The 13,545-nt window shown below is 37.7% G+C and overlaps 1 protein-coding gene across 1 annotated transcript; it reads right to left on the bottom strand.

Moving 5' to 3' along the window:
- Positions 1 to 37: 37 nt before the first annotated feature.
- LOC133918778 (peroxisomal fatty acid beta-oxidation multifunctional protein-like) lies at positions 38 to 9,136 on the bottom strand. The gene is made up of 18 exons (XM_062362844.1): positions 8,829 to 9,136; positions 8,647 to 8,718; positions 7,817 to 7,879; positions 7,663 to 7,719; positions 7,498 to 7,565; positions 7,317 to 7,398; positions 7,163 to 7,218; positions 6,038 to 6,340; positions 5,560 to 5,646; positions 5,056 to 5,230; positions 4,751 to 4,872; positions 4,428 to 4,591; positions 3,422 to 3,676; positions 2,322 to 2,443; positions 2,053 to 2,174; positions 1,785 to 1,933; positions 970 to 1,108; positions 38 to 406 (listed from the first exon to the last, which is right to left on the bottom strand). The coding sequence occupies exons 1-18, from the start codon at positions 8,926 to 8,928 to the stop codon at positions 359 to 361; spliced, it is 2,184 nt and encodes a 727-aa protein (XP_062218828.1). The 5' UTR covers positions 8,929 to 9,136; the 3' UTR covers positions 38 to 358.
- Positions 9,137 to 13,545: the final 4,409 nt, after the last annotated feature.

Genomic DNA, 13,545 nt, shown 5'->3' with positions numbered 1-13,545 from the left:
ATGGAAGGTACAATAGTGCCAAACTTGAGAAGACTGATGATGGCTGCATATTTTCGTTCTTTATTGAACTTGTAACACATGATTGTGCCGTACAATACAGACTGGACAGATACAAGAATGCATGCCACACTGGGTGTAATCTCTGTCATAGTTACAGTTCAAGGCATCAAAATTACTATACCATAAAAAGAAAAGGATGCAAGACCATTCATTTATTCTTCAGATTGCAGCCCAATTGGTGGGAAAAGATGGCACATTTTTCGCCTCTTGACTTCACAGAGGTTGATAAACAGAGCTGCCGATGCTCATGAAGCAAATACTCTATCAACAGCTGAACAGTTGATAGAAATACTCTACCTCACATGCGTGACCTCGTCGAGGCTCTCTGCGATGAGCTTGGTGCGCTCTGTGAAAAATATAAAATGATTAATTTGAATGGCCAGATTACTGATAGCATCACAACATTTTCAGCAGAAACACCAGTACTCTAGTCGAATGGATAATTCTACGCTAAATGATTAGGGCAAGAAGTTGTGCCATCATATCAAAGGCCCACAATTAGAGACCAAAGGTAGCCCACTAAGCCAGCAAAAGGACCTTGTCCATCCCACCATGTAATGGCAACCTAGGACTTGTTGCAGTTATGACTAACAGAACTCAGTGTCAACACAACCCAACATGACTCTAGAGGCTGGTCCAACTAAGGCAAGAGTTTTCCCACTTTTTTTTTTTTTGTTTTCCATCTCCCAGCAATTACTACGCAAGTTTCCAGTCTGTCAAAGCACAGGCATCACAAGCAGGATTGCCACTGCAAAAGGCTGCTGAAAAATAAAAACCACTGCAGCTGTGGATATCTATCAAAACCTAGAATCTATATTTGATTATAAGTAAATACAAATTGTACTCCCAACATGATTAGTCAAGAATCAGATGTCCTATAGAGATACACGCCCATGAGAGAGAGATTACCAGTGGTAGGCCGCTTTTAGCTCTTTGTTCCAAATACGATGACGGTTTGAAGAAGGGCCCATAAATTTCAGCCCACTTGCTTAGCTTTGAATGTATATAAGGTGCTCCAACAGTGTCAGCCCAGAAGACAAGACCACCCCTGCATAAGATTATAGCAATTAAACTAAAGTTCAGAATAGACACTGCACCTCCTTCAACTCAATAACAATGCAATGTGCTCCAAAAAAAAGCAACGTAGAAATACATAAATTGCGCATGGAGGATAATAATCATTCCAGGTATATCTTGGTTTGACAAATAAGGGCCACAGATACTTGCATAATGTAAAGCCAGAAGTATAGTATAGTTAGGACTCTCGGCTTAACTAAACATAAGTTAAGTACACAGGTGCATGTGATAATTCAAATAATTAGGAAGCAGATCAAAATTTGGGAAATGGCACAGCCTAAATAAATATTATAAATATTTACATAAGTTGTATCAGTGCATATAGCATGGTGCCCATTCCTAACACGCATACCATTTAAGTTTATTTCAATAAACTGCAAATCCCACTCATTGTTTCTTATCTACATATAACGTATATGTGAAATGACTCTTCTAGGAGTATCATCAGCCTCTGGTTTTAATGAGATATAGGATTCAAGCAATTCACATTGGAAATTCATTCAGCAAACTCGAGTGAAAACGAATGTGCTATGCATGACCAAGTGTAGGTTCAATGAAAGAAACAAGTAAAAAAAACTCATCTTTGTACCAAACTAATTATATAAACATATGGTGACAATGAAAGACTTCAAACAATTCCTGGGTACCTGTACTTGGGAAAGCCCATTCCGAGAACAGAAGCAATATCAAGATCAGAAGCCCGAATTACAATATTTTCATCCATAACCCTGCATGCCTCATTCACAACTGGGAAGAAAATCATCTCCAATATATCTTGATCCGTTAAAGAAACAGGCTGCAAGAAACGTAATGATGTCAAATTAGGATATGCTTCAATTAGCACAAGAGATGGTATGGCCATTCTCAATAAATGCACAAGCCATGTTTCGGACAGGTAGAGTGAGAAAGGAAAACCTTTCCACCAGGCATTGTCTTTGCACGTTTTCGGTACTCCTCAATCACATGTTGAACACTAGGGTCAGGCTTTGGCTTCCCACCCTTCTCATAAATGTAGTAACCTTTGCCATTGCTCTTTCCTGTAAACGGTAACTCGGAAATTTCACTTCTTAAGAACATTATACACAGAAAATGTGCATTCATTTATTGATTCATTGATTGTCTCGTGCCATCCTATCAGCTAGGATCAAAGTATCGCATAAGTAAAAGCGGGTTAAGAAGTATACCCTGCCGCCCATCCTGTACCATCAAGTCCACTAGATCAGAGTACAAATTTCGTTCTCCAAAGGCAGCAGCATAGATGTCCTTTACTGCCAAGGCCACTCCATACCCAGCCACATCTTGGAGTCTGTAGGGCAGCAAGGAAAATGCCAAATATAAGAACTCACATGAATAATGGAAGCAAAATTTAAAACAGTCAATCAACAATATCTATTTAAGCATCAACAGTGCCTCAGATCTGTGTTGTTCATTTTAACAAGCTAGTTAAGGCACAGCACAGCATACTAAAGATGTCATGCTATCCTTTTTCCTCGTGATGGTTAAATCCCATCTGGAGAAGGAAGATAATTCAGACTGATAATCTAGTAATGAATACATTCACAGTGGTTCAAATCCCAGAATAACACTGTCCTTTAGTAGTAGTACTGCTACAGCATTATGCTCATAGTGAGGCCACAAATTATTCTAATCAACTAAACCAAAAACATATTTTACTAAGTAGGAAGAACCCACTCTGAAGTCAGTAGCAAACTAAATATTGTACTATTTGATTTTCTATAGGGAACAGCACTCGGTAATGGAATGAGAATGGTGAAAGCCAAAACTAATGTAGTAGTGTTTGATGGGAAATTACAAAACAGATTTGATACGAAGCTGATCAGGGATATTTGTTTGTTCCACAGCAAAAGAACTTCATGCGAGGTTATTGACCATTTTTGCACAAAGATATAAATGATAGAAGTACAAGAAGGATATGTGAACATTACATTCTAACTTGACCTAGGTTCAACCTCTAATCAGAAGCCTGATCCAGCTGTTAACTAAATACCAGTTTATTTTGTAACATTATGTATCTACAGTATCATTAGAAAAACATGTTCCAGTAAACTTCACAAGAATAATTTGATTAACAAATAGTCAATGCCAATTTATAAATGCAACAAAGGAACAAGAGGAATAAGTTGTCCCCAGTCATATTTAATTTTTTTGTACGAATTATACATCCCTCCTTATTTCGTACAATTAAATCCTTTTCAATACCAACGTTTATATTGATCATCTAATGCTACATACAGATGTCAGGAAATAGAGCCAAAGCACTTACTGAAAAGGTCCCATTGGCATGCCAAAGCTGCTTATTACTTGATCAATTCTGAAAACGTCAATGCCAAGACTAACTAGAAGATGAGAACCTTGTGTGTACGGAAAAAATGTACGGTTGACTGCAAATCCTGTGCAGTTGCCGACCACAACAGGCACTTTCTTTATGATCTTCCCAACTGTGATGAGATCAAGGATAGCTTGTGGTGATGTCTTCTCCGTCCGGACAATTTCAAGCAAGGGCATAATATGAGCAGGGCTGGAAACAACAAAATGTAATAGTATTAGCATGTTGTCTTCACAACAAGCAAGCACAAGAGAATAATATCTAAAACAGTAAAATAAGAGCGACCTTGTATTATTTTGATGTCCATATCCTACTTCTCAGACCATTTTGTGTGAATGTTCAATATAATTTGTTTTCCCATGTCTTTTGATAAATAAGCTCCTAATTAGAAAATAATCACAGTGGTCGCAAATTACACAAGGCTATAGGCTTCTGACTTCCAATTGAATAATGCAAAAATCAATTAGCAATGGATTGAAGAGCAGAATAGATTGGTTATGCAATGGGAAGAACAATTCATCTGCTTTGAAAAATACTTTGAAAAAAGTATTCTTTAATCATCTGCTTTGTGTCTTGGAAAGGATCATGTAATGCAACTTGTGTTTTGGCGATAAATATACCATGAACGAAAAAAATCCACATGAATCTTCAGTAAAATACAATGCATAAGTTGCCATGCAGTACATCAACATAAACATTGAATTCCTTTTGCTTCTATGAAAATAAGTTCATACAACCTGTGGAAATTAGACATCTATAGTTGGACTGGAAAAACTACAGTCAAGAATTTGACATTCCAGCAAAGACCTTTTAACAAATTTTAGTGATGTGTTTCTGCAAATGCATTGTTACGCAGTTCACAAGCATACTTCAGAAGTTCTTAACTTTGCATTGCTAGTATTCAAGATCTGCTACAAATTCACTTGTCAGAGAATTAACAAACCTGAAAAAATGAGCCCCTATAATTCTATCTTGAGAATTTGTCTTCTCCCCAACAACATTCAAATTGATGGTAGATGTGTTTGTTGCAAGTATGCAATGTCGTGGGCAGATTTTCTCAATGTCAGCAAATATTGATTGCTTCAAAGGAATCTTCTCTATAACAGCCTACAAGAAAAGAATTGTGTCACAAGAACCTAACAAACAAGTATGTGCTATGAAAATTTACACCCATGAATTATGTAACTAAATAAAGTTCTCCTAAGTTTCATGAACACAACAATCTATTTCAATCACAACAGATTCTTAAAACATATGAAGACTAACCTCAATAACCATATCAACATCCTTGAAATCCAAATAATCCAATGCACCCTTGAGAAGTGACATGGCCTTGTTCATCTTATCCTTTGTTAGTGAGCCTCTTTTGACCAGGCCCGCAAGATTACCTGTTAGGAAAATTGTTGAAATTTATCAGTAAGGTAACTTATAAATCTAACTTGGAAAGATAATCCTAAAGCTCAAGCACAAGAAGAAAAACTTAGGTTTCAACAGAGCATGGCGAACTCAAAAAATTATATATACATTGGAACATTTTCTCAAAAATGCAGCAGCAATATAAAGAGATTGACCTGCTATCATTTTCTCTCCCCTTTGTAGAAACTGAGGGTTTACTTCCTTGAGCACAACAGAAACATTGCTAACAAGAAGTGCTGTTGCAATTCCAGAGCCCATCAGACCACCACCAATAACAGCAACTTTTCTAATTTGCCTGGATTTCAGTTGAACATCAGTTACACCTGGCACCTATACATAATCAGCTGTATGAGTCAGAAACCAGAATGAAACTACCCATAAATTAAATGATGTTTACTCAGCAATTTCGCTTCACTGCCTTCACCTACAGTTTTTTTTTTTCTATCAGTAGAAATTAATGTAAGTCATGTTAACACACTACAAACGAACAGGTGCCACAGCTAGACATTGGACCATTTCTAAAAGGTTAAAAAGAAAGGGTGCTGCATCTAAGCTTTGAAGCTATTCAGACAGGATAATGATTTGATGGATAATCAAAGACATAGCCAACAGTGAAGCCTAAATCATGAAAAGAAAGGTAAGCTAATTTGGAAGACAACCTTTGTGGTGGAACGTTGCGCAAAGAAAACATGGACAAGAGCCCTTGATGTTGGTGCTATCACCAACTCCTTGAAAACCTTTGCTTCCTGCATTTATTCAGGCGTGTTAAGTAAACACATCAATAAGCTATAGTAAACAACAGAAGAAATAGGAATGTGCCATCCACTATTGCATGGTGTTACCGTTTTCAAGTCACTGAGCATTGATCCCAGCGCAAATACCAAAATATGTTACTCTACATAAATTTCAGCTAAGATAACCTGCACTCTACTGCAGGATTCGCCATATAGACATGTAAGTGTGTTTTCATAGGTAGGGATTATGACATTTATGTTCCTGTATAACTCCCAACAAATAAGTTCCAGAACTTCTTGAGAAATCCGGTGCCCAGCTAGCTGTATAACTAAAAGAAGTTGAAAATTGTATATAATCTTGCCTCACTTCCCTATTTAAAGGAGATGGATATCAGACACATACCTTCAAAACACCGGCATGGCCTCCAAATAATACACCTTCTTCCATTACATCAAGGCAGGCCTGGTGCTGTGGCATGTTTGGCGCAACCTTCTTTGCTTGCTGTCTTGCTGTACTTAATACAGCACGAGCTTCAGACAGTGAACCAAGCCTATCTGTTCTGCCAAGAGATCTTATCCAAGGTTTACGACAATTAGCAATGTCCAGAGCCCAAAGGCGTGATATCTTTATCAATTCATCAGGGGAGCAAAGGGCATCAATAAGACCACGTTCCTTCCCTTCCTTTGCAGTAATGAACTTACTTTGCTGTAAAAATCATACCAGATGCTTGATTCAGAACACTGAACATCACATGATAGGTCATTACAGTAATTAACTAAAAACATGTAACTTGTTTCCTGGACAAGTCATTACATCCCACAGTTCACAAAATAAGATATTGGATGCTTACTGATTGGCTTCTCGCATATCTCGAATTAAATGAACGTTAGGATAGAAACATGTAACGGGCATTTAACATTTAAGCTGGGGTTCATATTGGTGATCATCTTTTTTTTCTGAATTTGTTCTTCTCTAAAATTCATATAACTAAGCAGCCAAATGTAATTCAAGTTGCCCAAAATTTTGCAGCAAGTCAACAACTAGAGGTTGCTTTCACTATTTAGTATTAACATTGGCCAGTGTGGGCTATGGACAATTCTCAACATTTGACCCAAGTTTATTGGATGCTGCCAGGACAGTGTGATCTGATTATCTGACCAGAAACAATTTAATATTTTAGGTAGTGAAGATGAACTATTCTACAATCTTCTGGGACAAGCATATGTTTATAGCCATTAAAATATCCCCTTCAAACATCTTTCCCTTAACCCTTCCTCCCATCAAACCAGTTGTCCCTTGCTGGCTAAACTGGTACCGGTCGTCACTCCCCAAGGGCCCAATCCTATCCTGCATGGCATAATCACCTCCAGGATCCACCTTCCCATCCACGTGGACACCATCCATATAATTTGGTACTTCAAGGCTCAAGCTACTTACAGCCTAGTATAAGATACTAAATTGGAGGTTCATTTGATGGAAACATCTTTAGACAAGAATTCACTTATACAAGAAACAGATTAGACTCACCAGCATCATTTCAATTGCTTTCGGCAGACCTACAAGCCTCGGCAGACGCTGGGTTCCTAGATAACAAGTTCACTCAATTAGATCCACAACATGACAATACAAAGAAAAGGAACTGTAGCCATAGTCCAGTTTTCAGAGACAGATGTATCCATACCTCCAAATCCAGGAATGATACCAAGAGTTAGCTCTGGTAATCCAAGTTGAGCTTCAGGGGTAGATATCCGAGCATGACAACCCTGAACATGCCATTTACAGATAAAGAGGATTTAGACTAGGTTGAGCAGCAAGGTTAAGAATTAGCTGTGACAATGTTCAGCAACAAAAAAATGAGAAACCATAGTCAACTCTAGGCCACCACCCAGAGCAAGGCCTTGAATGGCTGCAACAGAAGGTTTTTTGCCCTCTGCACATAAACAGATCCAGGTATTATGATACTGGTAGAAATGAGAGTGTATACAAAACGATTGTGACATAGGAGGAACTATGGCAAAAGGCTATACCTTCAATCATGTTCGACACAAGCTCAACAGATACGTCTGGCATAAGTGATACATCCCCTGCGAGTCAATGTTGCATGTGTAAGAAAAGAAACAGCTCCCCATAAGCTCCCAAGCATGGGGCAAACAACAGTACAAGTAAAAGGCATTTCGTTACCAGTCTTATGAACCTTTGTGAAAACATTGATATCAAATCCTCCACAGAATTTGCTTCCAGCACCTAGGCAATTCAGAATCCAGGATGGCGACAAGTATCAGAAATGACAGTCTTTTATGAATTGATAACTATGAACCCCTTTCGCACATTAGTCAAATGTACAAGTTTGCAGCACATCCATTTTAGTAATCAATAAGACAAGCCAAAAAAACCGTGTCTTATGTAGTTAACTTCTATAGAAGTCAGGCAAACCCTTCAGAAATACTAGAGCAAATAGCCTCGTAGAGAAGTAGAAGGCGTTCCTTCCTTTTTTTTTTATTAGAAAGCTATATCAAGTAAAGAAAACACCCTTGTTTTCTTGTTCTTACCGCAGTTCCCACTACAGTCTATCTACTTGAGCCAAATAAAATAGCTCCACAGGCCAGCGCAAATGCTCAATCAGTACGGCACCCGAGCAATCGAATACTTAACCCCAGTCAGTTTGACTGGGGTCAGCACAAATGATACGACAGCGACGGTTCCACAACCATTGTGAACCATGATAGTACCAAACCGGAAAACTGCTGGTTGCAGCCATTTTTACAGCGAAAAATTCAACAAAAAAAGGTGTTTTTCTTTCAAAAAAGACGTTTTTTCTTTTTACATCAACCTGTAAAAGAAACCTCATCAAAAGATAAGAAAAAATATCCCCGACTCCGAAAGAACAAGCTTCTTTGCAAAACTACTTCATACTATATTATTACTCGCAATAGAAAAGAAAAATGAACAGGCGGCGGTCGGTCATATTAGTGGTCGAATTAAGTAAGGAAGGAAGAGGACTGAGATCTCACCGGTGAGCACGATGGCCTTGACATCGTCGCGGCGCATGGCCTCCGCGTACTTGTCCTTGAGCCCGTCGATGACTGCAGGGCACGCGACGCGAGTCCCCAGACGGGGGCCACCACAGGATTAGGCCCAACGGAATCCGCAAAAGAAAAGGGTCGGGGGACTGAGGAAGACGGAATCGGCTTACTGATGGGGTGGAGCGCGTTGACGGGCGGGTTGCAGATGGTGATAAGCGCGACGCCGTCTTCGCCCACCTCCATGGTCGCCCGGATCGACCCCGCCGCCATGGCCACGGGCGGCTAGCTCCGCGGAGTGTAGGGCTTGAGGTCGCTCGCTTCTTGCTGGATCACGGTGAGGGAGAGCCGCGAGCGGGGGAGACGTAGTGTGTGCTTTGTGTTGGGGAGCGGGGGAGACGCCGAGAGGGAGAAAAGAAACAAGTGGGAAGGAAGAGGCAAAAGCTTCCACGGCGCAACCACTCCAGCCAGCCCAGCCTCGCCTCCGACCCATTTATCCGGCGAGCCAGAGCCCCGAGCCGGGGCGGTGGGTCGCTTGGCACTTCACGGTAGAGTGAAGCCGTTGGATCACGAATATCAGATTAGTGCTACACTATTATTATTATTATTACCATAAAATCATCACTCTATTACCGTATCAGTCGCTTTTGCTACAGTAATCGACTGCAAAACCATATCTCCCCACCTACTATTCCTCTCGGACTTCACTCGTGGGAAGTCAGAGAAATTAGATCCTAGTTACTCCGTCTGTTCACTAATCACTACTTAACTAGCAACTGTGTACGTGTTTTCACATAAAATCTATAATATTATGACAGAGCCTAAATATTTTTAAGGAAAAATAAAAGTTGATGATGCAGTTTATAGATAGAGGGAAATAATAGTGTATTAATATTTTTTATGCTGATATCGTCTATTAATGGTAGGTTTTCAAATTTACTGTAAGTTTGTAAATAATTGAGAGGGGATGAGATATCGGACCAACTTTAATTACGAATGTATAAGATGTATGGTAAAGCTCGTTTAAATTTATCATAACTCAACTATTTTATAAAAATATAAAAAGATATCGGATCTCGTCCTACAAAAGGACATTGCCCTTTGCAATTTCTGTATTTGTACACTTCTTAGATCAAACTAAATATTTTGTTAAAATATAGTTATAATATCTAATAAAAAATAATATTATGAAAAATATTTTTAATTTAAATTTACATGTATAATTTTTATATTTTTAAACTAAATATTTTTGGAGTTATTGATGGTTAAAATTTTAAAAATTTAACTAAATCTTGCTTAAATTATTTTTAACCGGACAGAGTAAAAAGCTTGCAGCCTGGAAACATCTTATCCGATCGGTCGGATTGGTTCCATCGGATCCCCGTACCAAATCGTCACGGGAAACATGTTTTTCTTATTTTAGGTTTTGCTTCTCGATGTGGGTTCCCTTACGCTTGTGCAAGCTAAGGACTCATGTCATGGTAGCAACCCTTCTTTGTTTTTCAGAAAAGAAAAAAGTCGAGCAAGGACGGTGAATGTTCACGGTAAATTCGCGGTCTCTTTGTAGTCTTGATTCTTGACTTTTGACGGCCCGAGCGAGCTGCTTTCCGAAAGTTCGGAGCTACCGCATATTTCCACCTCGTGACTTCGGCAGCTCCATCAAATATAGGAGTTGGCAGATCGCAGTATCAGCTCGGCCATTAATATGAAAGACATTTATAAAGGACATAGAACTGTGATAATAGCATATCACTGTTTATACACATTTTAAAAAATATGATTAAAACATTTCGAACAATGAAATTAAAAAGATGTCACTAGGAGGGGAGCGTATTTGTTGAACTTTCATCATCTTATTAATATCCTCAGGAGTGTTAGCTACGATTTGCCAAGAAAAAAACATATTGATGGCTATTTTTAATTTACCTTAAAGGTTTGTACCGCTTCAATATTAAAGATCAAGTAAATCATATTTTCTAAATCATTAAAGTTTATGCAATGATAATTAATATTAATACTTACCTGTGAAGAATAGAAATTATGGTAGACTACGAGACCGAGTAGGTTAAGTGTTGTACTATTTTTTCTTTTATGAGTTTTTATAAGATTTTTAATGAGGCAACATGTGTAATATAATTTGCATATAATATGTACTCTTTTCTCAAATGCCTTTTTTATTGGCTTTTTATAGAGTTTTTAACAAGATATATATATTATAGTAAATCGCAGGGAGTGTTGAAATTTTATTAGAATAGGACAAGGAGTCATGCTCCTCCTGTTTTGGATACTTTACCTACTTCTCTCTGATGTAGGAGATGTCCTATTGTAATATAAATTGTTTATTGTAATAAAGCTGAGAAGTCTCTGCCATATATTATGGCTCTTGTTCTTGTTCCATTTTTAAGTTTCAGCTGTGTTGGAGAGTTGGGGAGTTGGAGAGAGAGGTGCTAACCGCTAGTAACACTATTCAATAGTATGCATGCATGTTTTGAAATAATACAATTTGTTCTAAAAAATAATACAATATGTTCTAAAGAAGAATACAATACTATCATCTTGTAAGACCATTTCCAAAAAGGCAATTTTGCTCCATCCGTAATAAGAAGGGGTAAGAAATAATGGCTATTACAATGTGACGGCTATGCAAGCTAGCAAGAATGAGATAAGACTATCTCTAACTATATTTCTTTCATTTCGTTCTCTTCTCGATTCCTTTTTTTCGTTTCTATTCTTTTTATTTTCTCTCATCTCTAACAACTTTACTTTGAGGGGAATCGCGAAGAAAAAAGAGAGAGAATCCCGTCCTAGAGGGAATGATCTTAAGAATCCCTTCGTGACGAGAATCGTGAAGGAAAACCGTTGGAGCGCTGAAAGGAAAAAAAAAAATCCCTTCACGACAGGATTTTAGACCGTGAAAGAAAACCCTTAGCCATCATCTAAGGCGCGTCTTGAAACTTGAGCACGACGGCGACATCAACTCCACGCTCTCATCCTATCGATACCTTTTTAGGCCAACTCCAACGGAGTCGGCAAACGATCAGCAAAACACTGTACTCGGTACTTTTTTCGATTATGGTTCCTTTATTCCTCTCCAACAACTATTCCAAATCTGCTTTTATGCTGCTACAGTAAATCGAGATGAAAATGGGGATCAGCAAATTTACGACCAAGAACAGGATCCCGCAACACTGTAGCTAGAGTATGCGTGTGCATCCGAGGAAATGAAGAGAGTAATAGAAGGTAGAAAATAAATTAACTATTAGAGATAGAAAAAATAGTGATGTTGTAATAGTATTATAAGAAATAAATTTTTAAAATTTCTGTTGGAGATGGCATCGTGTCCTAGCACCACAAAATTTGGTAAAATATCTACAATCTTACCAATGTAGGTCATCAATAGGTGTTGCGTGTCGGATACCTGGACCTGTTCTCGGGATTGGCCTGGTTGTCCGAGGTGAGGACGGTCAGGATTCATAGATATCCTTTTTAGTTTGGGTGGATTTTCTTGGAATAGTTTGGAGGGATTTTAAAACAGTTTCATCCTCCGGCAGTCAAATCAAATTGTTATTACTGGTATCGCTAAAATGCAGATATGCATGTTGAGAACCCTCAGCTAGCTAGTTAGCAAATTTACAATTTGAATGGATTTTCGTCAGATTCGTGCTCTCTCACCCACAAATCGAGAAACTTTTGGATGGACCCTGGAGACCAAACGGGCAACATGTGGAGAGATGGCACTATAGGAGTCCACAACAGGGTTCAAAATGTATCAAAAACCGCTCGAATATCATGAATATTAGTCAATTTGGTCTGTACCGAATTCTGAATTCGATTAGTTTTTTAATTTAAATTCAAAAAAATGAAAAAAATCTAAAAGTACTAGAGACGATTCTAATAACTTCTGTGATTTTTTTTTAAAAAAAATGATGTTGTTTGCATTATATTTCATGGAGAGTAAGATTAAAAAATAGAAAAAAATACTAAAATGGGGCTGTAGAAACAGGATAATTTGGCCCGTCATGTTAAGGAAAAGCTTATCATGCAAACACATATTTTTTATGTAGAGTGTATCTTAATAGGATATTTAAATTGGTTTCATTTCATTTAGAGTTTTAATAATTTCTCCATAATTTTTATGAAGTTCGCAAGTATAAGTGAACATATTAAGAAACAACACTGTAATGAACTTTTTCATGTCTACCATTATTTTTCCTACATAAATCATAGTATAAGTAAACTAATAAAAGTGGTTTCACTGATTTTGGAGGTGTGATGGGTTAATTATGAATTAATCTAGTTGCAACACATTTACACAATAATGCATGTTACAATAACTATGTCATGATTTCATGTATTTTTAAAAGATATAAGATCATGTAAGAAGACTAAAATATTTGTTTCATTATTTTTGGATTAGCAAAGAATTAACTATGAATTTAACTAGGTTTAGCAAATACATTTTCTCACAGAAAATATTCAATTTTTTTATGACTAAAAATACTTTTATCATGTAGATCATGTTACAAGGATACCAACAAAAATTTTTTCGCTTGATTTGAAACTCAGATAAAATAGTTATTGATTTTACAACGTTGAGCTATTTTTTACTTCTTTCGTTAAACTTCACTGAAAGTCGAGAAATGCGCTTGGCAAATTAGGAAAACCGAATGGTTTCTTGAAGAATTCATTTGAAATGCGTTCAATACGGTCGGTTTTCGGTACAATTCGATCGGTTTTTGGTTGAATTCGAGCAATTACCAAATGTCGATTCAACTGGATTTTGGCTCCAATTTACAAATTTAAGTGAGTGAATTTGGCCAAGTTCTCACCGAATTTTGAGCAAATTTTCTGATATTCACGGAAATTCGCTAGGGGCGGTTTTCGACTCTC

This window comes from Phragmites australis, chromosome 5 (genome assembly GCF_958298935.1).
Source record: "Phragmites australis chromosome 5, lpPhrAust1.1, whole genome shotgun sequence".
NCBI classification, from domain to species: Eukaryota; Viridiplantae; Streptophyta; class Magnoliopsida; order Poales; family Poaceae; genus Phragmites; species Phragmites australis.
The sequence above is the reverse complement of the archived record's forward strand: the minus strand, read 5'-3'. Positions and strand labels throughout refer to the sequence as shown.